Source organism: Acinonyx jubatus, chromosome C2, assembly GCF_027475565.1.
Source record: "Acinonyx jubatus isolate Ajub_Pintada_27869175 chromosome C2, VMU_Ajub_asm_v1.0, whole genome shotgun sequence".
NCBI lineage: Eukaryota > Metazoa > Chordata > Mammalia > Carnivora > Felidae > Acinonyx > Acinonyx jubatus.
This window is the reverse complement of record NC_069384.1, coordinates 74,003,658-74,025,808: the sequence shown is the minus strand read 5'-3', so window position 1 is coordinate 74,025,808 and position 22,151 is coordinate 74,003,658. Positions and strand designations below refer to the sequence as shown.

At 39.8% G+C, this 22,151-nt stretch overlaps 1 protein-coding gene across 4 annotated transcripts in view; it reads right to left on the bottom strand.

Moving 5' to 3' along the window:
• Positions 1-22,151, bottom strand: part of ATP13A5 (ATPase 13A5) — a 113,730-nt gene that overhangs the window by 3,238 nt on the left and 88,341 nt on the right. For all 4 annotated transcript variants that reach the window (XM_053221051.1, XM_053221052.1, XM_027052719.2 and 1 more), the window contains 5 exons: positions 20,437-20,533; positions 18,362-18,434; positions 10,142-10,316; positions 7,489-7,691; positions 1,824-1,912 (listed from right to left, as the gene is read on the bottom strand). In XM_053221051.1, coding sequence (XP_053077026.1) covers positions 1,824-1,912; positions 7,489-7,691; positions 10,142-10,316; positions 18,362-18,434; positions 20,437-20,533 — 637 coding nt within the window. The remainder of the gene's footprint in view (positions 1-1,823; positions 1,913-7,488; positions 7,692-10,141; positions 10,317-18,361; positions 18,435-20,436; positions 20,534-22,151) is intronic.

The following is a 22,151-nucleotide window of genomic DNA, read 5'->3' as shown; positions in this document are numbered from 1 at the left end:
CAAGGTTCCCAGCCCTAAGTCTAATGGCTTGATCAACGTTGAACGCACACAACCCACCTCCTTTTAAGGATTTAAGGGTACCTATTGGCCACCAATTATGATTAACTGATAGGTATTAACACTACAACTTCCCATGCTGGCATCAGTGGCAAAAGACTACTCCCACAACCCCCTTTCTGATCCCAAAGTCAAACATGGGGGCTGAGCTGTTGTTAGGACTAAAACCACAGATCCTCCACAGCATCTGATTGCCCCCTTGCAATTCTCATCCCCAGTCAGTTCGCATCCCCAGCGGGTTACTGCGCTTTATTTTCTCCCCTCATGTAGAGACTGCCTTTCTCAGGGTTGTGAGACAGAGTACCTGGGTGCAGAGCTGTCTGGAGACCGTTGTGAGATCTGGCAGTGGGTCAGAGCGTAGTGGAGAACCTGATCCTTCCCCTCCCTGCTGCTCCTGCCCTGATCTGAGAGGACTCCTCTCCATCCCTTGGCCTGGAAAACACTTGTCACACTGCTTTGGATGTCACATCTGCCCACAGGATGGTCTTCCCTCCTAGCCTCTGAACTACTTGAGAGCTGTGCCCACGCCTTACCCATCTTGGGCTCACTAGTGCCAAGCATGCTCGGGAGCTTCATAATGTCTTGTAAGTGAGTAAATGGTCTAGGTTCTCATTTCCTAACTGCATCTCCCTCCATAGACTCTCTGCTCAAGCATATAGCATCACATAATTAGGCTGCCATCACGTAATTAGGCTGTCCTAAAAGCCCTGCTGGAAAGCCTGCTCAGATATCTTCAATGACTCTCTGTTGCTCTCAGGAGAAAGCCCAAACTCCCCTGGCCACCTTTGTCCAGCCACACCACGCCTTCCTCACACTCCACAGCATGTTGACTCAGGCTTTGCCAATCTTCCAAGCATTCTGTGAAACAAGTCTTGCTTTCGATTTTTATTTCGGCCACCTTACATTCTTTTGCATTTCCAAGACAAAAGAGATTCTTGCAGCCCTCTCTGCTTGTGCTCAGGCTGTTCTCCTGGTTTGAAATACCCTTACCTAGGAACCTAGCAAAATCCAGCCTATCCTCTGGACCCAGATCAAGTTGAGCCTCCTCCACGAGGCCCTCCATGATGGTACAGCGTACAGGCCCCGTGAGAGCTCCTCCTTCCTGTGTTCTTCCCACTTCTCTCTACACCCTCTACAAGCACAGGTGGTCCCAGGTGGCCATGTCATCATTTCACTCGCATAGGACACAATGTCCTCAACAAAACTATAGACTGCAAGTCAAGAGTCAATCCCTCTCTTTCATTTCTCCCACAATGCTGGCTCTAAGAATGGGTTCAATGACCTCTTCTTAAATTTTATTTTAACCCACCACCCCTTGGATTAAGTGATGCCCACTGAAATAAATCTCCCCATAGTCAATGTCTGACAGACAGAACCTGATTGGCCTACAAGTCAACTTTTTCTTACTCCTTACAACTACATTATAAAGGATTTCTACTATATGTTTAAAAAACGACACTTGAAGAATTGCTGAATTAGCACATCAATTTATCATATTAGCATAACATGGATGAATAAAGTATCCAAACAGCATTTTTAGGTGTGAATAGGCTAAATGTTCCAGATTGATAATACAGATGATATGGGAACAAGCCGAGGTTAGCATACGTGTGATGAGTTATTTGTTCCTCTAGGAAGTCAGAATAGCCTCGACAACATGAAATGGTTGGAGAGAATATGGTAATACCTGACTTGCAAATTACAGTGCAAATATGGTCCCATTGCACGTATGAGTCACCCCAGAGGTGGAAATGAATACCACTTACCTCCATTCCACGATATATATCTTGAAAGTCAGAAAACAGAATGAAAACTGTGAGGCCCAAGGCAGATATCAGCAGAAATGAGAATATATCTGAAGAAACACCAAACGCTATTTTTAGATGCTAAACGAATGTTTCATATAATTTGGCACACACTGCAGAATCAATTATCTCTGTTGGGCAAATATCGGCTATATCTTCAGATGTTTTGATAGATCCTCATATGTTTTAAAATATGTTCTAATGCTTACCAGACAAAGGTGACAGCTTCACATCTTTCCTTTGAAAGGCGTGCTATGGAAAACTGCTGATCTAATACAGGACACTCCATAAAGGAGTCATGTCAGCTGAGAAGTCCAGGAGGGCCGGGACGCCCTGCAGTGACCAGCCTACGTGAAGGGTCACCAGAGAAGCCCCAATGCTTTATCACTGCGTGTCTGGTGAATTCTGCATGAATGGATGAACGGTCAGTCCTCTTAGTATCATTGCATTCTTTTTTGCCTGGAGAATAAAGTCCAAGGGTCTTCAACTGACATTCAAGGCCTTCCTTGAATGGAATCCAATTTCCATCTGCCTCTCTGTTCTAGTCTCTTATTGATCTTTCTTATGTGTTGGAGGGGGGTTAAATCACAAACCTGCTACCTCCACGGAGGACTTTGTTCACGAAGTACCCTGTGTAGCGGATATTCTTTATGTCTTGGCAGTTTTTCTTAAAATTTTCTTAAAAAGCCCAATTCAGATACCACGTTCTTTTTAAGGACTACCCAGGCCTCTCTCACAAAGTTTTCTTTCATATGGTTATGTAACACTCTGCTTTGCAAGGTCTTCCTTTATGCATCTACTAGATTATAAGCACTTAAAAGTGACTTTGTATGCCCTTCTGTAGGACTCTGAATTGAAAGAATGAGGAGCTATCATGTACATCTGCTGGGTTCTTTCTCTCCAACCTGCCCAAATGGCTTTGCTTTAGGAAGCTTAAACTTCCCAGGATGCACTGTGCCAACACCACTGTTTTTATCCCTCCGGCCCTACCCACGTCTGCATCCACAGAGCTTTTACACACTTTGTAGATGGGCCTTACAAATGTTTTCTGATGAGATTAGCACCTTCAGGCCCAAACAATTGGATTTCATCAGTGTTGCCATGATATAAAGGATCCTAACACACTCTAAAATTTATAAACAAACAAACTGGATGTTCTCTTGTATTCTCTCTACCTCGTTTATTCCAAGGTTTATGGCCTGCCAGCCCCCAACTCTATACAGGTCTATACCAACCAAAAATCGGAGATGACAGTGCCTCTGCAGCTGGCCCTATTTTTGTGAAGACATCAAAGCTCTGTTTCACCCCTGTGCACCTACACACCCCCTCATATTCATCCAAGCTTCACTTGATATATACAACTAGATGCCACATCTCCCAGAAGAAGAGCCAGGCTTGCTTGGGAGGGGTGTGAAGCAGAGAGAAGAAAAAGCAGGGGGCACCAGGATCGCTTATTTCCCAAAATAACGTGTGCAGCTGGGTAAGAAGAGCCCAGAAGATGGCTGTGTGGATTTTTCATTTATGTCATTGTTTCCATGTTCCAGGGACCCAGATGTTGGGAAGAAGATGATGCCCCAAGTGTCCATCCTGACGAAGGCTTGGTAGTCACAGCAACTGAGTGGAGTGCTGGACACATCACACCATCCTTAGACTAATGATCTGAAAAGCAGGCCAGGTGGGCACATGAATGACCAGTGTGGAAGGAAAATTATAAGGCCTTCATGTAATTCAGCTTTGATTGGAGAACATAATGATGAACGGAAGTGAGTGTTGCCTCCCTAGATCAGTTGCTGTTGATGAGGAAGCTTGAAAGAATGGTACTCTTTTTGCACACGTCATTTGGGAAGACATGTCCTGGGCAAGACACTACAGATTGTTTGCAAGGAAGGGAAGGGTTTGCAAATAGTCACATCAGTTTCCATAAAGATTAAGTTTGTATTCTTTCTAGACCGTCTCATTGTAAAGTTGATCTGCCAAAGGCTATCAAGAAAGATACAGAGTTGAAAATAAAATTGCTGCATATTGTAATAGAAAGTTCCAAGGACTTTTGAGACTAAATGACTTATTAGGAGATTCTGTTAGAATATTTGTTTATGAAACTTGTTTTTAACTTAAGATTTTCAGTTATTTTCGATGTAGGACTTGAGTTTACCCACAAGCTTTAAGTCCCTATGATGTAACTAATTCGGTTCTCACTTAATTCAATGTATGTAAAAAGCTTTGTAGTTACTGTTCAAACTAAAGTACTTGCCAATGTAATATATCATATCCTCCTTGTAAAATACATTCACAATCAAAAAAAGGACTATAAGTGATTTACCTTAAAACATAAAGCAGAATCTTGATTTGTTGTGACAAGAGCCAAGGGCATTATCAAACACTGAATCAAAACTAAAAAATATCATAAGAAAATCAGGAAGAAGTTTATAGAAAATATAAAATGAAAGGAAGGTCTTAGCATGCTCTCAAAACCTTTGAAAAAACAGCTGTACCAAAAAAAAAAGGGGGTGTGGTAGTGACAATAGAATGGTAAATAATTACTAAAACTAGTTTAACATAGTAAAGGTATGTTTCTAGTTTAAGAATAGGAATGAGGCTTACTTTTCTAATATCTATGACTTATTTAGAAAATTACAGATTACAGGTTATGCCATACGATGGCAAAACTATAGTAAATTCCCCAGAGCAGAAATTGTACAGGCCAGGTTCTCTGATCAGGACAATAAAAATAGAAATTATTAACTAAATTTAATGAAAAATCCCTTCTAACATAGAGATTTAACACAAAATTCAAAACATCAGCTGGGACAAAAAAAAAAGCAAATCAAGTCCATTTGCAGACTGTTGAATAAAGAGGACTAGAGGAATGAAAACGAAATCCTTTCCACTTGAAAAGGAAACCTCTCTGTTCTGAAAACTAGGTGGGTCAGAGAAGAAATCAAGTCATAATTAGAGACATGTGAAAATGTAAAGAACGTGGCCCAAACTTTAATTGTTGATCTTGAATGATTTTCTTGTTTCACAAGAATCAAAAGAAAATACTTACATTATAAAGTCAATTCAAACATTACAATATTTTCAGAGAAAGTAAGAAGGAAGAAAAAGAATGAAAAAAGCAAAAATTAATAAGTTAGAAAAGAGAAAGCATACAGAATTTATTAAATCTGAGAACTGGTCTTTTAAAGAAAACCAGCAAAAATATAGTTCTTGTAAGAATATATGAAAGGTAACACATACAGGATGAGAATATTAAAAGAGTTATAAAAGGCAATAACATTATAAGAACATACGACTCAAAATCTTACGCTGAGACTCAATAATCTCAATGAACTAGAAATATCTGGGGGGAAATTTGTTATGTGAAAACACAGTTTAAAAAGAGGATAATTTGGGGCACCTGGGTGGGTCAATCAGCTAAGTGTCCAACTTTAACTCAGGTCATGATCTCGCAGCCCCTGAGTTTGAGCTCCCTGTCAGGCTCTGTGCAGACAGCTCAGAGCCTGGAGCCTGCTTTGCATTCTGTGTCTCCCTCTCTGTTCCTCCCCCACTCACACTTTGTCTCTCTCTCACAAAAGTAAATAAACATTAAAACAATAAAATAAAATAAAATAAAATAAAATAAAATAATATAAAATAATAGAAAGAGGGTACCAAATCAGTCCTTTAAAAAAAAAAAAACAATTCTTTCAAAGGAAGGATTTAGAGCCAGATTATTTTACTGGGTTCTTGCAAATTGTCAAGAATAGACCAATTACATCTATAAAGTTTTTTTTTTTCCCCAGGAAAGAAAAAGTCAGAGTTTTCAAGCCTAATAATAAACCTAGCAAAACACTACCCACACACACAAAATCAATCCAACAGGAAATGCAGATATCAAAAAGCTATAAAATTTGGGGGGCCTGGGTGGCTCAGTTGGTTGAGTGTCCGACTTAGGCTCAGGTCATGATCTCACAGTTCCTGAGTTCAAGCCCCATCTAGGGGTTTGTGCTGACAGCACAGAGCCTGGAGCCTGCTTCGGCTTTCTCTTTGCCCTGCCCCCTTCTCTCTCAAAAACAAACATTAAAAAAAATTTTTTTTAAATAAAGAATGAACAAATGGAGAAGCATAATATAGTATGTCTTTAAAACTGAGGACTTAATTGTGTAAACATTAAAATTTCCCCAAAGTATCAAAATTCAAAAAAGGAATTTTTAAAAAGCCTTACAATTTATTCTAGAGTTTATCTGGAAAGATGAACAAGAGAAGTAAAAAATGTTTGAAAACTGAAGAGTAATGAAGATACATCAATCTAACTGCTTATTAAAACTTATTATAAAACTATAGCTAAATAAATGAAACTGTAATGTTTAAAGTATAGTGACAGACCAAGAATAAGCTGGCATGTTAATGAGACAGAAAAGATAGTCTAGGAACTAATTAATTGTGTATAAATTAATATGTAAGTATATAATATAAAAACTCACATAATATAAATTATGTATATAATGAAGCCATAAATATACATGAATATGTAGGTATGATAAAGGTGGCATATAATCAGTCGAGAAATAAATGATGAAAAGAAATATTAAGTAATAAAATCTGCTGGGAAAACGAGCGACTAGTTAGATAAAGTAGTTTGATCTCTACTTCAAACTGTATGATGAAATTAACATTAGATTTAAAAAGCATTAAAAGAAATTTAAAAAACAAGGAAATGCTAATCTACCTGATTTTGCAATGGGAAAAACCTCTCTGTGCCTAAAGGCAATGGGAAGAAAATCGCAAAGGAATAAACAACTCATACAAATAAATAAGAAATAGAAGAGTGACCCTGTTGGAAAAGAATGGATAAAAATGTACGTAGGCAATTCAGAGAAGAAGAGATGGCTAAAATCATGAAAATGTGTTCATCCTCAGTGGTGATTCAAGAAATGCACAGAATAAAGTAACTTGCCCAATGTTGTGAAGCTACAAAGAGGTCAAGTTGTATCTGAATTGGTTAGAAAAGTCTTTTACAAAGTATCTGGATATATATATATATATACTCAAAATCATTCTTGATGACTCACAACAGGACAGGACTCATAACTATTTAATAATGCATGTGTGTATCTGGACATAAGGAGTTTCCTGCCCAGGTTTCTACCACTCATGAAAATTATACTTCAATACTCCATTAAAAAAAAAACATTTTAAATGGAATTACATTTAAAAAAATTTTTTAACATGTATTTATTTTTGGGAGAGAGAGACAGAGTGCAAGTGGGGGAGGGGCAGAAAGAAAGGGAGACACAGAATCTGAAACAGATGCCAGGCTCAGCACAGAGCCTGATGTGGGGCTCAAACTCAGGACCTGCAAGATGATGACCTGAGCCGAAGTCAGACGCTTAACCTACTGAGCCACCCAGGCACCCCTCTTTTTTAATTGCAAGCTAAAGCTGAGAAAATACAGAAAGTGAAAGAAAATAACAAAAAAATGGTGGATAACTAGAGGGAGAGCTTGTTAGAATGAGAGCAAGTCACAAAAGCATTATACAACCATTTGTAGATATTTCATTCCAGAGTTCAGCCATCACTTTACCACTGAACTGCAACTCTGGGGAGGGTGGGGAGATGGAAGGAAAATTAAACTTCATATACTCACAGTTTGTGTAGATGGGTTTTCGAAATGGCTTTCCCTTAGAGAAGATAAACGCTGCTGTGATACAGTTGATGGTGGTGAGGGGCCACAGTGTGGTACTCTCAAAACTTAAAACTGAACCAGGAATCAGCGTTGCATTTTCAGTCCCATTTCTCTCCAAACTCATATTCATTGAGAAATTACTTTGGTTGTCCAGAAAGCACTTACTACAAGAGAATCGCCAACATTTATGGGATTTTCTATTCTATTTTTATCCAGGTGGCGGGAAAACAAAAAAAGTTTATCACTGCCATGGGGTCTCAGCTTTCAGATTGTCCCAGCCAGTAACTACCAAGACATATTTTGTTCACCTCTTGCAATGACAAAGCAGAAATAACATTTAGAACAAGTCAAAATTATTCTTTGTCTATCATTCCATTTAGAACAAGTGATTTGTGTTGAAAGGGCTTGGATGATAATTTTCTATGAAATTCCTTTCAGTTCAGAACAAATGAACCATGGCTGCCCATGTGTGTGCATTCGTGCATGTTGGGGGAGGGTTGTGGTGGGCACATGTGTGTGTGTGTGTGTGTGTGTGTGTGAGAGAGAGAGAGAGAGAGAGAGAGAGTATGTATGTGTTGTTTTCTCTTCTGAGGACTAATATAAGCCTACTACCTTAGGTCCTGAGTATGAATCTGCCTGCTCCATATCACTCTCTTCCTGAGGATCCAAGAATGACCCTCTCCTGTTTCTGAGTGTCAGTGGCTCTATTTTGCTAATAAATTAAATGCCAACTTCTCAGGCAAGCCCAGAAATCTTCGAATCTGGCTTCCTGCCCTTATCTTTTGCCAGCCCTCCTCTGCTCCTTATACTCCAAACACATAGGAAAATTTTCTGATCCCCAAGTACTACAGTTTGCACACGCCTGGGTCGAATACTCTATTCCGTCTCCATCCCTCTGTTGTCTTTAGTTCACTGGAAAGTTTGCCTACTGCTCTCTGTTCTTGCTTCTAGTGCTGTATTTAGCTCATTGTTCTGCAATTATTCATTCACATGTTTTTATTTTCCACCCCTGGGATGAGAGTTCCTTGAATATGGAATTTCTCTTTTGGGTTTACTTTGTTGTGATTTTACCCAAATTTACAATGCCTTAACACCTAGCACAGAAATGCCACAGAATAGTTGCTGAGAAAAACATTTGTTTAAAAGATGAGCCTTCCCAGTCCAGATTGATCTATTTGCAATGTTTATTTTTTTTAATCTCCAAACTCACAAATTAGTTTGTATCAGCTTTCTTGTTCAGCTTGAAACTTTTTACTCTTGTAACTGTTTATAGATGAAATTAGTTCCCAATAAATAGACTTAAGTCTTAATATCTTTGGTTCCCTAGGGTCCCGCAATGTGTTTGGCATATGGTAGATGTTCAGTTAATGTTTGCTGAGTACATTAATGAAACAAATAATCAGTAGTCACAAAATGTTTTTGCACAAAGGGGACAGATAGACCAGAAGGCCTGAATTATAGAGTTTAACACAAAAATATATTTAATCTGTTATACTTACATTGCAGATAAGAGAGTTAAGGTCTAGTGTTGCATGGTTAGTGATAAAGGCAGGACTACCTAGCCATCATCCATTTAGCTATCCCTGCTTGTCTCCCAGATTCAGAATTTTACTTATCTGAATATATGCCTTCCGATGAGGAGAAAAATCTGGTTTTGAGACAAAAATGAATTCTCTACTCCAAGCAATAATACTTGAATTGCTGAATTTAGGGTATAAATGGCAATCTTAGACATCATTCAGTAGTTTTCAATCTTTCACTGGTTGCTGGGGCTCCGGTGCCTCAGGAGCATCATGGAGTCTGTGAAGGGGAGTTTGTTCAAGCCTTACCTCAAAAAGAGCAGCCCCTTTTCTGCCTTTCCTTTTGGAGGTCAGGCAGGCCTTTTCAGAAGAAAATAGTTTGAATACCTATGGTATAGTTCCCCACATTTTACCCTTAATTTATCCTTACAGAAATTAAAACCCGGGGTGGTAAAGATTTGCCCGAGTCTAGTGTTCAAAGCAATGAGAACAATGATACCATCAACAAACATTTTAATTTTAACATTCTTTTGAAAAACTCAGGCTAATTTAAGCCAATCTCTCTTGTAAATCAGGGACCAGCTGACTAAGTCCATAGGCCAAATCCAACTCAACACCTCTTTTTGTAAATAAAGTTTTATTGGAACATAGTCACACCTACTTTTTATTGATTGTCTATGTCTGCTTTTCACTACAACAGTAGTACTGAGTAATTGCAACGGACACTGTCTAGTCCACAGAGCCTAAAGTATTTATTGTCTAGCCCTATGTAAGAAATGTTTGCTGACCTCTGGTCTATATGATATCCAAACCACCAGGGAATGAATGCATTCATTTAGTAAACACATTTAGTCTACACATTAACAACCAATGTGAAGATCTTCCCCCCCCCCCCCCCCATGACATGGCTCACCCCAGGACTCCACCTATTAACTGTGTTTGGTGTTCTATCCTGACACTGGTAGCATAGAACCCCGGAGACCCAACTGTTGTTAATTAAAAATTTAGGGTGTATGTTCAACCAAGTTGTACAGTGACATTGGGCACTCGTTGTATCACCTTCAGAAAGGAAAACTAAAAAAACTGAATTTTACCTGTATCTGTAGACCTCACAATACCAGGGCTGCTGCTTCACATAGAGAAATGCACAGATTTGCACAATGCAGGTGAAACAGGTGTTCAAAAAGACTGAGAGCAGCAAAGGGGGAGAGAGGAGCTGTCCTGCCGGTCGGTAAGGAGCCAGTTTGGGGTAGGCATGAGTTGAACTCACTGAAAGACAAATGCATTTTCCCCTATTATGGTTTCATTATTGACAATAATCTGTTATCTTGAGACTTCCGTTAGGATTCAGATTCAGCAAACATGAACTCAGGGTTTACATCTAGGGAAGCACATGTATATAAGCATTGGCGTATATCCAGTGCTACCAGCCTTTGCCTCTTCCATGCTTTTGTTTCACCTTCAGAAACAAAAAGTAATAGGTTTAAAAGCTCTATAAATAATACAGTTACCATATTTCATGGTGCATATATTTTCTTCACAAGACGACCAGGAAAGGTATGTAAAATAGAAAGGTGGCCTTCCACATGGATAAGCAGTACTATGATCTCTCAGTGCTGGTAGGAAGGCAGAGAGTTTAAGATAAGGAGAGTAAGAAGCATCAGGCTAGATTAATCTTCATATGCTGGAGATTATTTAAGTACTGATTTTATTATTCATTCATCCAACATTCTCTGAGCACTTCAGTGTACCAGGATAGATGCTAGAGGTGTGTTCTGTTCCCTGCTGGATAAGTGTGTGAATGGAGAACTGCTAGAGTGTATTAAGCTTGGTTAGGAAAAATAACTCAAAACAGTCTCGCTTCCAGATGAGAGTATTAAAATGTATTATAGCTCTGATCCTAGAGTTTATGTATTTTTTTTAATTTAAAGGATAGGCGATAGGCAGAGATTAAACAGAACAACAAAAACAACAGACTGCATCCTTCTTAGGAGCCATATGTTCTAACAAGCTATTGAAAATGGAATGTACTTTACTTCTTAGGGCAGTGCAGGGAAGAAGCATGGAAAAGTCAGGAATTAGATACATTACATCAAAGGTTTACACAAGAGTCGTGTTTCACTTCTTGTCTTCATAGCTGATACCTTTTCCTTTTTCATAGCAAATCATTGGTTTCTTTGATGTAAGGAAGAAAGTAGAGTGTGTATGCTGAGGTTTGTGTTCATGAATGAAGGGGTAGGGTGGTAGGAGCAGGTGTCCAGTCTGGGAGGATAAAACTCTAAAGTAGGTCTTGAGTTTGCTCGGTGGGTTCTTGGGTAATCACCTGAACCCTCTGGTACTTCATTTTTCTCATGTATAAAATGAATGTGTTGGAATATCTAAATGATCTCCAAAGTCTCTTCCAACTCTTTTACTCTAAAGCTCTATGACTATCTAAGGATTTACCTTTTTTTTGCTTAAGTTTATTTACTTATTTATTTATTTATTCATTTGGAGACAGAGAGAGTGAGCAGGGAAGGGGCAGAGAGAGAGAGGGAGAGAGAATCCCAAGCAAGTTCTGCACTGTCAGCATGAAGACTGATGCAGGTCTTGAACTCACAAACCGCGAGACCACGACCTGAGCTGAAACCAAGAGTCAGAGGTTTAACTGAATGAGCCACCCAGGTGCACCTAAGGCTTTACCTTTACCAATTTAATCAATATTTCCCTGGGACAGTGCTAGGCTGCAAGGTGTGAAGTATGCACAGATGAGGAGGTCATCTCATCTGCCCCAAAGAACTTGAAGTCTAATGGAAGACAAAGACGGGTTGTAATAAAGAATTTGGTTGGCTTTTATTCCCAGTTCCTGGGATGTATCCTCTAAGTTGTTGGGATTTCCTAAGTTGATAGGAGTGTCTTTATTCATGATAGCAATGATGGTTTATGCAAATAAGATGACAGATGGCAGGCATAAAGAGAGTTGGTGATAAAATGATAATCCAGCATATAGATGCCATGACACCAAAGGTTGAGATCAACTTGGGGCACCTGGATGGCTCAGCTGGTTTAAGCATCCGACTCTTGACTTTAGTTCGGGTCATGATCTCGTGGTTCATGAGTTCAAGCCCCACATCAGGCTCTGTGCTGGCAGTGCAGAGCCTGCTTGGGATTCTCTCTCCCTCTCTCTCTGTCCTTCCCCTGCTTGCCCTCTCTCTCTCTCTCTCAAAACTAAAACTCAAAAAAAAGAAATTTGAAAAATAAAAAGATTGAGATCAACTTCATGGAAAATGATTCCACCAATCATGTCTAAATAATGAAACCCCAATAAAAACTCTAGACACCAAAGTTCAGGTGGATTTCCTTGTATGGCAATCCTCTGCATATTGTCACACATTGATATGCCAGGAGGATAAGGCAAACTGACACCCCAGGAAGAGGACAATGGATGTGTGGGGATCCTCCCACCAGACCTCACTCTCCCTTTGGCTGGTTCTGATTTGTATCCCTTTGCTATAATAAAACTGGAATCATATGTATAGCACTTCCCTGAATTCTTTGAGCTGTTGATATGAATCACTGAACCTATGCGGAGAAGAAGAACCCCCCAATTTTGCAGCCAGCTAATCAGACTTGTGGGTGTCATGGGGGCCCCCAAACTTATGGCTGAGGTCTAAAGTAAGGGCAGTCTTGTGGAGGCTGTGCCCTTAAGTTGTAAAGTCTGGCCTCACTCTGGATGGTTGGTGTGAGAAGTCATTGCATGGCACGCAAGGAAGGGGCACCATGTGGACTGTGGTCAATGCAAGGAGACTGTGCCCTGGGGCCACAGAAGGCAGAGAGGCTACAGTGTTTCTAGTTCTTCCCACGTTCCTGCACTCAAGGAAGAAGATGGCCACCAAATGACTAAGTAGGCTGTGGATAATGGAGAGAAGTCTAATTGCATCTCTGTGTATTCTGCTCTCCGGTGCTCTCTTTCTCAGATGCTCACTGAGCTTCTGACTTTTCTTTCACACAGAGACTGTGTTAGATTGAATTATTGGCCTCATTGTGGTAGAGTGCACTTTACCACCCTTTAATTTTGGTTTTGCTTTGTGATTTTCTCTGGCCGAAGAGATGTTAGCAGAGGTTTGAGGCCTGCTTGCATGGCAATGCTCACTCTCTGTGATCATGCTCAGGTCTGTTAGGCCAGCCTGGCTCCAGAATTAAAACTGGAGCTGACTTGAATGAAACCCCTAACCTGGGGCAAGACCAACTGATCTACCTCCTAAAACAGATCAGATTCAGCTGACCTAGACCAGCTGACAGTCTATCTACAGAGCAATGGTATTGTAAGCCACCGGGTTTTGGGGAGACGTTTGTTATACAGTAGTAATGTGGTAATAGCTGATTGGTAGAGTCCTAACATAAAGAATATTTTAACTTTTCCCATATTAGAAATCCTAATACTTTCTGATAGAGAATGTGTATATCTGACTATAAAATTAACGACTAGCGTTTCAGGGCCCCTACTATGTTCCAGAGGCTATGCTATGTGTCTTATACACATCATTTCCTTTTTTTTTCTTAATGTTTATTTATTTTGAGAGAGGGGGACAGAGAGCCAATGGGGGGGGGGCAGGCAGAGAGAGAGGGAGACTGAAAATCCCAAGCAGGCTCTGCACTGTCAGCGAGGAGCCCGATGCTGGGCTCGAACCCACAAACTGTGACATCATGACCTGAACTGAAATTGAGAGTCAGACACTCAACTGACTGAGCCACCCAGGCGCCTCTAAACGTTATTTCTTTAAAAATCAATGCAAAATAGGTATCTCATCTCTATTTTACAGGTGAAGAAACTGAGCTTCAGAGAAGTAGGGCCCCTTATGTAAAGACCCATAGTTTGTGAGCAATAGGGTGGTAAAATAAACTTAAGTCTGTAAAGCCCCCCATTCTCTGCTCTATAGCATATTACAGTAGTGTGGATTTCATGAATCAAAAAGGATAAAAAACTTCTGAATTGCCCAGGTTTCTTCAAAATGATGTTGATATATGCAATCATGTTGCATGGAGAGAAATGTAAGCTTGTGAAGTGTTATATTTTATTCAGAATTAATCACTCTCTCCTCTGAGAGTCCACAGCACATTACTCATTTTGCTGCCTTGTAGTGAGGCTGTCTCAGATTAAATCTAGTCGTTGACACATGCACTCAGCAGACTGTGAGCTCGTTGAGGGAGGAAATTTAGTCTCATACCATTTCCTGTCCCTTACTGAAATTAGTATAGGACCTGCTATGTGGGAGGACCTAGCAGTTTCAAATTTTTATTTTCAAAGGATACTCATAATTTTTCAGCATTATTTGGATATATTGTGGGTGTGCTTCTCCTAAATAGTTGGCTTGCTTTATATTATGGACATTTCAAGTCATGTAACTCAAATTTCCAGAGCCTCCTGAACCCACCTGAACCACATGCAAGATTTTGAATGTGCCTCATGAGGCTTTTAAGGTGAAAAGATCTCTGTCTTCCATGATATTCTCCAAAGGGACCAAGAACCAAAAAAAATTTAGGATTCTTTGAAGCAATGTTGGAATTTATGTAAGAGATGCATTTACATAATGGATGGAGTCCCTCCTACAGCCTTTTTCTCTGGACAGTACCTCCTTCCACATGCTGAAATGGTTGGCCTAAATGGAGCCAAATTACATGACCTCATTTTCATTCACAGAAATGACTGGCTTAACGTAGACATCTTACTCAAGTTAGGTCAATGAATTTTCTCTCCAAAATATTTGCAAATGAGACACCGAGAGGCTGAGCTAATTAGCTGTGCAAAGACAAACAGAAAGGTTATGGAGATTCAATAATAGAGACACCATTTAGGGTCATTTGCAAGGCGAATGAGTTTAAGTCAGATAAAAACAGAGTGGAAAGGAGAAGAAAGAGACAAGATGGTTTCTTGGAAATAAAAAAAGTGGCCTCTGTTTTTCACTCTTTGGCGTTCTAGTCCTTCTCTGGACTGGGTGCTTCTGAGTTTCTATTCTCAGATTTTTTTTTTGAGAATTATATTCATAAACATCCCCCTATCTCTATTTTCTTGATCTAATTTGAGTGGGTTTTGTTGAAGAGGATAGAGATGCAGCTAGAACAAATTCCTTTCAAAATGGCTCCTATACCTACTAGGGTCAAATTGAGCTTTAAGACATACATTTTCTTAATTGACTTCTCTGACTTCATTTTACTATTCTGCTTGATTTCCCCTTTAGTATAGCTTGTCTTATTAGCTACCTTTGTGTTACCTTAAAATCTTGTAAGAACAAGGCAGTATAGGAAAGCAGGTGCATAAAAAATTAAATATGCAATGGTATTGTCTTTGTGCCATACTAATTCAGGCTTGAGGTTAAACACCCTAACCTGGGAACCTGGAAAGAAAAGAGCCTTGGTGAGAGTGATTTTATATTAATCATCCAATTGTCAATGACTACTAACATCTGCAGATGAATGTCCACAGTTCTCAACCTGGTAGTCAAGTTCTATGATCTGACCCAACTCATCTTTTCAAATTGTATCTCCTGCTGTTCCTTTTCACATACGCTACAGTGTGGTCAAATTGAAAAACTCATTCCCCAGCTCTCTCTTGCTCATGCTGCCTCATTCTACTTGAAAAGCTCTTCTTTTGGGAAAAGATTTTTGAAATCTGTCCATCCTTTCTATTTTGGTGCAAATGTTACTTCTTCCATGAAGCCATCCTTAGTATTTCTCTCTTTTCTCCATTGCCATCTCTGCCTTAACCCCAGATTATCAGAAATAACCTCTCGTTTCTCTGAACTCCCAAAGCACCTGCTGTGTTCTGGCACTCACTACTTTTGACTTTCATTTCCTTCATACATTTGTGTGAAGCCTCCTCCCCAACTAACTCTATACTTCAGTGATCAGTCTTTTCATGCCCCAGACACCTATGTACCTAACATGTAGTAGGAGATGAACACATCTAAGAGGATGTTGAATGGGGCTTTTCCTCCGTCTGAGGAATTTTACTGAATCTCATATTTGATAATGATAAATCCCAACTGAATGTAAAGAGAGATCATGCCATATCTCTGTTGTACTCACTCAGAGGTATCCATACTGGTCCTTCAAGTGTAGCCATGCCCCTACCCCCAAGCAATTACCTATGTGCCAAATACATAAGAGAAAACCATGCTTTAAAGGAAATTGTTAAGAGCTGCAAGAATTATGGTTATCTTCCTAGCATCACTCCAATCCAAAATTAGGGGAGGTCATAAGAACTACTCTAGGAGAGACCTGATGTGTCTTGAGGGGGCAGATTGGCTTGCCACCTTCGGTTGCAATATCAGAGGAGAAGGGCGGGGGGCAGCAGCGAGAAAAAGCTATATATCTATCCATTAGGTGAAGTGGAAGCTATGGAAATTAGCCAGGCTGGGGCTGTGTTGGAAGGAATCCGCCCAGTGGGAGCAGTCTGCGGGGGCTAGGGAGCCAAGCAGTAGAAAAAGTCTTCGTGGTGTTTACCACCAGCAGGCAATTGTTGAAAGGAATCCTGGGGAGTCAGAGGGAGAGAATACCACCCATGTCAGGAAGGAGTCTAGTCCAGAGCAATTCACAGGAATCTGAAAAACCCCCAAACTCACCAGTGATCCCATACCAATTGCCTGAGGTTTAGATGCCTGCCACGTTAGAGGGTACTTGACAGGACAAAACTACAATACCCCCACGTGTATAAAGGGCCATTTGCTTTTGCTGTTCCAAGGTTCCCTGAGCAAGGGGCCCAAGGAAAGTAGAGAGTATGGCCTTCTCTCCCACTGCTTGCTTCAAGGTCGGGTTTGATCTAGAGGAAGAAAAAGTTTGAACTGGATGCAAACACGAAATGTTAATTTACGATACCTAGACTTTTGATGTCTGAAGATGAAATCATTTTAATACCTGATATTGACCAGGAAGTGATGTGCCCGTGGGATGATTGGGCTTGCAGTGATGGAAAAACAATAGCGTTTGAAGGCAGAGGAGAAAAATACAAACACTACTACTCACCTTTTTGGATTTTGAATCAATCAGCCTAGCTGTACGCATTCTAACTCTGTTCAAGGGTTCACTGAGTTAGCCAGTTATTTCAAAAGAAGAAAAAGAGATTAGGTGCAGGGTGCTATCATTCATCTTGCTGTGAGTGCTTACAGTGTGTGACACACTGTGTTGAACCCTTCACATGCATTGTTTTGTCTCATCATCACAACCGTATGAGAACATTTCATGTCAGAAAATTATTTCATAAATAATTTGCCAAAGTTCTCAGAGATAGGGAGTGGTGGAGAATAGCCATAGCCTTCACCTTTGTGCTACTGCTGCTAGCTTAGCTCCTGGAAGTTCCTGGTGGTTTTTTTTCTTCTTCTTCTTCTTTTCTTCTTCTTTTAGCATCATCGACCGTGTTCACAAGTAAATCATACAAAGTGCTTAAAAATAGCCAACATTGCAAAGGCAATATCATTGACTCAAAATGTTCCAGTCATGTGACTATTAATAATGCACAGAAAAATAGGCTAATGGACTACAAATACACATTTCCACCCTAAGAATCGAAATTGATGTCACTTATGTTTCTGACACTGGTAAATTTTGCCACAGGGTTGATGTATCCGTTTCATGTTTTAAGATGCTAAGATGCTACATGAAATTCTCAAGGTTATTAATATCCTGCATTGTCTGATTTTTTTTATCTGTTTTCATAACAGTCCCATTGTTGAACAAGGAAAAGGAGATGACTATGTCATTCTTTTTCTTTGCTCTCTGTTGAGGCAGTCTCCTTTCTCCCTTATTAAGAGTTAGTATGAAGCCCTGAGTTCTTGGATAAGAAATACTTTATCACAGTGTCATCGCAAAGGAAGGAAATGAGCAGTAGCTGCTGTGAGTCACACCTTGCTTTTGAGAGAATTTCTAGAGTTAAATGCTCGCACTTGTTCTCAACATGTCAAAGACCTAGCAAAAATCTGGTTTCATGTCAATGTGAAACATAGCTGAATAATGGAAAGTGACCTTTGGGTTTTAAACATTTCCCTTTCTAGGTTTCTTGTACAATTTTCTATGTACAAGACACAAACCTGCAAGGAACTCAGAATACATTGACCATTTTATGAAGCTAAGACTTATTTGCTATCAGGATGTTTTAGTGCCAAATCTCAGGACTTCAAGCCTCCACTTACTGCCAACACCTCTTTCAAAAAATTCACAAGTACAGTGGTTTCAGTAGTAAAGGTGTATCTTTCTCAAAAGCTTTTATTTGTATGAGCATTTCTAGAATGTCATGGGTAAATAAATACAAATAATGCTGTTTATTTTGCTGAAGTACTTACTTGTTAAACAGACCATCAAGGTAATGGCTACGTCTTGCATGAGATACTGGTAATTCCCAAAGAGCTGTAGCTGCTGGAAAGGAAATAAAAGTAAATATAAATGTTGCTTCTGCCATTGTAGCATTTTTATTATTGCCAACTCTCTTTCTGAACGTAATCAGGAAGCAACTGTTATTTTTCTCTCCTCCTTAAAAAGAAAGTAACTTACCTATGATCTTTAGCATCTCATTGTAGATAATGAAGCCAGATCACTATTTTCCCAGTGTTTAACTTAATTCCATGTTAGCAACAAGAGTCAGTCCGTTGGGAAACACCCGGGCTTTGGCCACAGTAATCTGACAGCTGTAGTCTCAGCCTGGACATTTGAATTCTCGACATAAGATACCCGCTGGGAACTTCAAGCTTAAACATTTGAAATCCAAGCCTCAAATCATTCAACAGGTGTTCCTCTCCATCCTATCCATGGATTGAGTTCACAAATAGTTCTCTTGGGGTCCATTCACTTTTACAAACTGAACAACTGCCACTATTCCCAAGGAAGCCCATTACAGACTTCAGTCTGGTAGGCTTGACTTTCTAAGGTCTGTGTAGACATAGAAGTTGTTTGAAGCTTACATTTATGGAGTCATATATAAAAGTCAGCATATAACCTCCAGAAATTTGCCTTGCAATACCTTTTGCAGCCAGGTCTGTTTATGTGCTTCATAGCTGCTGACTGAGCACTAACTTATAACCTGGTCTGAGCCATTATAGACCAGATTTATGCAAATGAGAAATACTTCTGGATTTTTAGAGTGTGAACCCAAGGCCCTGAAGTTTCTAATTTAAGGTCTCTGGGGGACACTCTTTTCTGGGTCTAAACCATCAGAATGAATGGCTTCAGGCTAGACTATCATTCCAATTCTATGTGTGAAGACTTTGAACTGAGAAATATTTCAGATTTTTAAGAAGATACAAATGATTCCTCATCCTCCATAAAGGGTTCCCAGTGGTTCTCATCCTCTAATTCTCTGTCCTCTTTACACTTCTTTCTCACATCCTTCCTCTTCTTTCCCCCTCAGAATGCAGTTATATATATAGGCAGGGTGACATGAAACAGGGAGGAATTTTCACAGGCAGCTTCAGTATTTGTTCTGGAAGCAGTTTTCATAGAACTATGGGGATCTGCCAGCCTGACCTCCCAGAGGCATATAAAGGCTTGGCCAAGGGCAAGATCTAGTATGTGCTTAGTGATAAAGGCAGAATTTGAATCTAGGTTTTCTGACTCCCAGTCCAATTTCTGTTTCTACCCACCTGGTTGCCCCTTAGCCCTCTGTGTCTGATTCTTGTGCATGGTAGCCCACCAGATGCTAGAGACCTGTGGTCCTCATTCATGTCTCAAATGTCCCAGGAAAGCAGTATAGTAATAAATGCTCTCTGAAGCGCTCCCTGAGTCTGTTGGATCATTTTACTCTAGAGCAAGTTATGACTGAAATAATGAAGATTTTCAACTTATACATATCTCTTCCATATAACTATTTAATTTATAAGTGATTATTTGTAAGTGATTATTTTTATCATTTAATTGCAAGTCTTTTTTTAAAATTTTTAAATGCTAATCCTTTACTAATGACATGTCTATGTGTCTAACTTCTGGGCGAGTTCAGAAGTAAAGCTCCAATATGTGAGTTTTTCTAGTTTTTGAGCCCTTTAAGGTCAAATTCCAGAACTTCTCTTTCTTTTTATCTCTTCTTAGTCTTTTGCCCATAGTTGGAGACCGACTTCTTGTTGAGTTGTATTTACGCTGTTCTGAAGTTCTCTTCATACTCCAAGTGGAGAACTAAATGCTTGAAGAGGTCAAGTATCTTAGGTTATCTAGAAGAAAACAGCACTGCTAGAAAACTGATCTCTAGCTACTTATTTCTAGCTCCATGCTGTGTGTGCAGTTATGCCAAGTTCCCAAGTTTGCAGACATCTGTTTTGAGAAATGTCATTTATTTATAAAACATTAAATCCTGTGTAGGAGCCACACCCCCAAGAACAAACCAAGTATGTAAATGCAATTAAAACTGGGAAGAAATTATTTTGGTTCATACCCAATAGAGCAGTGATGCACCAATAAGTTGGATTATGCCATACATGGTCAAGTATTTAAATACCCCAAAGGATGAAACCAGAGCAGCTCGGCCTTCTCTGTTTAAGAAAAGATAAAAATAACTGGTTATGCATAAAATACATCTCCCAGTCTTTTATATTTCAAAGGGTGTTCAAATTTAATAGCTTGTTGATATACATTCACTTAATCAATGATTCATCGTCTCAATTATTTGTTGAAACACTCATCTGTTCATTCATTTTCAGCTTCTATCATGACCTCACTCATTCACTCACTTTTATTTAGGGCTTATAAGGTACCAGCATTGTGCTAAGAGTCATGGAGGATACAAATGAATCAGGCACAGTCTTTATTTTCAGTGAATTAAAAAGATTAACACATATATTAGAAACACATGACATTATGATGAGATACAAAAGGTCAAGCATTGACTCAGCTGTGACTCTTTACATCCTAACAACAGGCTTCTGAGAACTGAAGTGTGTATGTTTTGGAGTCCCGTGGAGACATTAAACTAAAGGACAGGTGCTTTTGCATGTTAGGAAGTGTGGGTGTGACTCCAATATGTGAGATGAATTGGGTTTTGTTGGTTTCCATACTCCAGGGAGAACCCATGGTAATAATCTGAGCTGGTGTGCCCTTCAAAAGACATAAAGACAACAGTAAAAACCGCAGGTTAAAAAGTAAATATCCACCCCGCCTTGAAAAATCCTGTTTGGCTGCTATTCCCTTAACTGAGGCTTCGTGTGGTGGTGGGTTATGACAGGCCAAAGAAGACAACAACACGAGGCAGGAACACGTGATGGAGGGATGGTGAACTTGGCAAACAACCCTTCCTGCAGCCTGCTCTCATCAAAGCAGAAGCGAATTCACATGGGGGGCAGCCCATATCACCACCACCACCACCACCACCCCACATTGACATGGGCATTAGTGCTACTTGAAGCCTTTGTCAATGAAATGGGGACTCGAGAAGGAAAACCTTAAAAGACAAACTAATAACCACCTGCGCTCAGGCAGGATGAGAATGTTTGGGAGGGATGGGCCAGGATGCTTTGGGCAGATGTTCTCCACCAGGCTGTGAGGCACTAACATTTGTTTTCAGCACAGAGGGTGCAGCAGCAGACAAGCTGAGAGTGGGGTAGGCATGTGAAGCCTAGACCGTTTTCTGACATGAACTTGGTGGTTTCATTCTTTTTCTCCTTTTGTGAGTGGCTCAAGAAGCCATTCTAAATAAAGTATGGGTCTCCAAAATTACTCCTATAATTATGAATTTTAAGAAGCCAATTCATTTATTTATGCAGCCTACAAACATTCATCCAATGCTCTGTTGTGTCCAGCTTAGTGCTGGGCACAATAATACAGAAATGAATAAGGTGCAGTCCTTATCCTAAAAGGCTTCCACTCTAGCAGGAAGTCAGTCATGTTTCAAAAGATACAAATGAAAACCTGTGGACCTATGCATTTAAAACTGTACCTCGCTGCCCCTCTGGAGGATGTTTTCTCAGAAATAAGCATACATCAAGGATGGCAAGGGTAAAATGAGCCTAACAGAGCTGAACCGTATCTAATTTTTATGAATCTAGGAAATAAAAAAGCAAAGAGCTTCTACCTTGAGTCTTACTAAACCATCTGCCACTAGAGAAATTTTACACCATGATGTGTATCTTAAAACACTGCATTCCATTCACAAAT